Source organism: Colobus angolensis, unplaced genomic scaffold (assembly GCF_000951035.1).
Source record: "Colobus angolensis palliatus isolate OR3802 unplaced genomic scaffold, Cang.pa_1.0 Scaffold114, whole genome shotgun sequence".
Lineage (NCBI taxonomy): Eukaryota > Metazoa > Chordata > Mammalia > Primates > Cercopithecidae > Colobus > Colobus angolensis.
The window spans coordinates 993,897-997,344 of NW_012112475.1; the positions used below are offsets into that span (position 1 = coordinate 993,897).

Below are 3,448 nucleotides of genomic sequence, written 5' to 3' on the forward strand. Positions count from 1 at the left end.
CCCGCCTGGGCAACAATAGCAAAACTCCGTCTCAAAAAAAAAAAAACAAAAAAAAGAAAAGAAAAGAGAAAGAAAGAAAAGCCAGACATTTTAATTTTTATATGGTATTTTCTAATTTCCTCAAATCTTAAAATGAATTCATACTTTAAGAAAAATCTTCTATGGGCAAATTGAGTTATATCTGGGGGCCAGTTTGCAAACTCTGCTTGTTTTGTTTTCTTACACTTTGACACTCATCCTGTGAAGAAGCTGTTATCTGTTGTTCTGCAGATGAGGCAAGCGAAGCTCTTCAAGAGGATGAATCACTTCCTCAAGATCACACCCGCGGGCGGGAAGCCACAGGGTTGGGGGCTACCCAACTCCAAAGGCTTGTTTCTATGTTAGACCACCTTTTGGATGGGCAAGAGGTCTGTTCAGACATAGCCAGAACTGGCACAGTGACAGAATATCTCCAGGGACAGTAAACTGTCAGTCAGGGTAGCACTGAGGGATCGTTGCAGATGCAAAACCCCCCACCTCCCTCTGCCGGAACTCAACAATGGACATCTCTGTGCCCTTCATAAAATTAAGTCATCAGAGAATCATTTCTCCCAATTATGCATTCCTTATCATGATTGGATATTCGTGTTTCGTGACTTTTTTTTTGTAAGCTAAAATGTATGCTTAGGGGAGGTGCTGTTTGTGGAATAAATAGGTTTGAATTGTTTGTGTCACTTGTCAAACTTCTTAACAAGCATATTTTGCAGGGACAGAGAAATAATTCCTAACTTTCCCACTGGACTGTGAATTCCAGGGGTCTGTTTTACTTATAACTGTGTCCCCAGCACCTAGCACAATGTCTGACACATAATAGGTGCTCAGTAAATATCTGTGGATTGAATGGAGTGAATTCACTTGTCCAAAGTCATGTTGACCAAGATTTCTGATTACACCCACCCGATTTAGAAGCCCATGCTATCACCTCTACACCACTCTGCCTCTTGCAAAGAACCAAGGGAAAGAGGTCTCCAGGCACAGGATTGTGGGCCCAAGATATTGCATCCCCTTGAATTCCTCTAGTTTGGTTGGTGAAGGTGGCGATGGGAAAAAGCACCTAGGAACCAAGCCACTATCCACCATAATACCCTTTGGAAACTACACGTTATAATCTTGACAGCCCTGAGCCTGGCTTTTGGGGTATTTACAGAGGCAAGGGCAGGTCCTGGGTTTTGCTGTGGGACAAGTGAAGTTCTCATCTCAGTTCTGCTGTGTGACCTTGAGCTATCAGTGCCCCTCTCTGAGCCTCCTCCTTCCTGCACCATGTGGATAAACAAGCTTACTTATGGGATTATGGGGTTGAAAGGAGATCATCAATGGAAGTGGCTGCCCAGTGACTGTGGATTTTTTGGAAGCCGTGTTTTGAAAACTGTTGACATTGAGAACAGCCTTATCGGGAGCTGCCAGCTTAGGACCAAGGGGCCTCATCTATCAGGCTTTTCTCCTTTCAAGTACGTATTAATAGGTACAGAAGGCCCTTATCTCTTCCTTGGTTTCATGCTGGGAATGCTGGTCTTCACTCCTTTCTGCTTCAGCAGGACCTGAGGGATTGTGGGAAGGAGGGCGCCTACTTCTACCTAGATTTGTACTTGAATATTATGGAGAGGGCAGGACTTTGGAAGACCCCCCAAACTCAGCCTCACCAAGCCTGAAAAATAACCTTTTCATCTATTTGGTAAACTCAGGCCCTTTGGGCCTCAAATTTCCTCATCATAAAATGGAGCAATAATAATAGCCATCTCTCCTTGCCAGCCACCAGTTACACCAGCACAATGCTCGGTCTGTAACAGGTGCTCAGTAAGTGTTTGTTGAATGACTTGGGTTCGAGAGGGCTTTACACAAATGAATGTTAGTTTTACTGGGCCCCTGTGGGAAGGTGCAGGGAAAGGACATTCTTTCCATCTGTAATGGGAATGTGCCGGGTTCTCTTGCCCTCTGCCAGTGCCCGGGTTGGTTGTTTAGAATGGGACCTAGTCCTCAGCTTCCTTATGGAGAGGGGGCGGGAGGATCTCTTGAGCCCAGGGGTTTGAGACTAGCCTGGGCAGCATAGTGAGACCTCCTCTATAAAAAATAAGTAGGAAAAAAAATAAGATACTGGCTTTTCTAATTCCCTAAGTGTCAAAAAAAAAAAAAAAGAAAAGAAAGAAAGAGAAAAACATCACCTGGAATGGGGACACGACATTGTTAAAATGCAGATTCCTGGGCACCTAGAGATTTTAAATTGGCAAGGCCAGGGTGGGCCCAAAATTAGCAAGTGACCACGTGGTTCTGAAGCCAGTGGCCTAAGGACCACCCTTGCAGAACCATGGTCTCCTCGTCACAGTTGAAGCAGCCTCTGGCTTAGCCTCTGTTTCTTTCATAACCTTTCTCAGCGCCTGCTCTGGGTCAGACCAGTGATGGGAGGAGTCGCTACTGAGCTCCTAGATTGGTAGGGGAGGCAGATGGAGAAAAGGAGCGTGTGTGGTCAGCACTGGAACAGAGGCAGCAGTGGGCAATAGAGGAACAGAGGGAGCAGTGGGCAATAGAGGAAGTGAGTAAATCCTTGGGAGGGCTCCCCAGAAGTGATGTGTTTTGTTTTTGAGACAGGATCTCACTCTGTCATCCAAGCTAGAGTGCAGTAGCATGATCATAGCTCACTGCAGACTTGACTTCTCGGGCTCAAGCAATCCTCCCAGCTCAGCCTCCCAAGTAGCTGGGACTACAAGGCACGCGCCACCATGCCTGGCTAATTTTTGTATTTTTTGTAGAGACGGGTTTTCACCATGTTGCTCAGGCTGGTCTCAAACTCCTGGACTCAAGCGATCCACCCCGCCCTCTGATTACAGGGATTCCAGGCGTGAACCACCGCGCCCAGACGACGCTTCATCTTATTGTAAACGTTTGTTACCTTTCTGTTCCCCTGTCTACTAGACTGTGAGGTCCTCAGGGCCACGAGTTAAGGATGGGGCAGATTTAAGGATAAGGCACAGAGCAGGCTCTTCAAACGTTTGTTGAATGAGTGAGGGAATGAATGAGTTCAGGCCGACGCTATACGTTGGCTGTTGGAGATTTTGGCTAAAATGGGACTTGCGGGAAAGCTCGACGTGCTCCCGCCATTTCCAGCCACCGCTCTTCAGCTTGGGCTCTGGGTGAGCGGGACAGGGCCGGGTGCAGGATTAGGGTAATGTCATGGGTGAGGCAAGTTGAGGATGGAAGAAGTGGCTGATGGCTGGGCTGTGGAACTGATGATCCCGAAAAAAAGAGGGGGCAGTCTCTGGAAATCTAAGCTGAGGCTGTGGAGGGCTACAGGTTAAGGGTCACGTGCAGAACAGACGCTCTGTTCTGAACCTGCACTATAGAAAGGGCAGTGGGATGCGGGAGCGTCGGGGCGGGGCGGGGCCCGTGTTCCCGTGTCCCCACGCCTCCAACAGGG

General features: G+C 47.7%; 1 protein-coding gene across 1 annotated transcript in view; it reads left to right on the forward strand.

Moving 5' to 3' along the window:
• The first annotated feature begins 3,095 nt into the window (after positions 1 to 3,095).
• E2F1 (E2F transcription factor 1) overlaps positions 3,096 to 3,448 on the forward strand; it is an 11,549-nt gene continuing 11,196 nt past the window's right edge. Inside the window, exon 1 of the mRNA XM_011960553.1 lies at positions 3,096 to 3,164. Coding sequence (XP_011815943.1) covers positions 3,096 to 3,164 — 69 coding nt within the window. The remainder of the gene's footprint in view (positions 3,165 to 3,448) is intronic.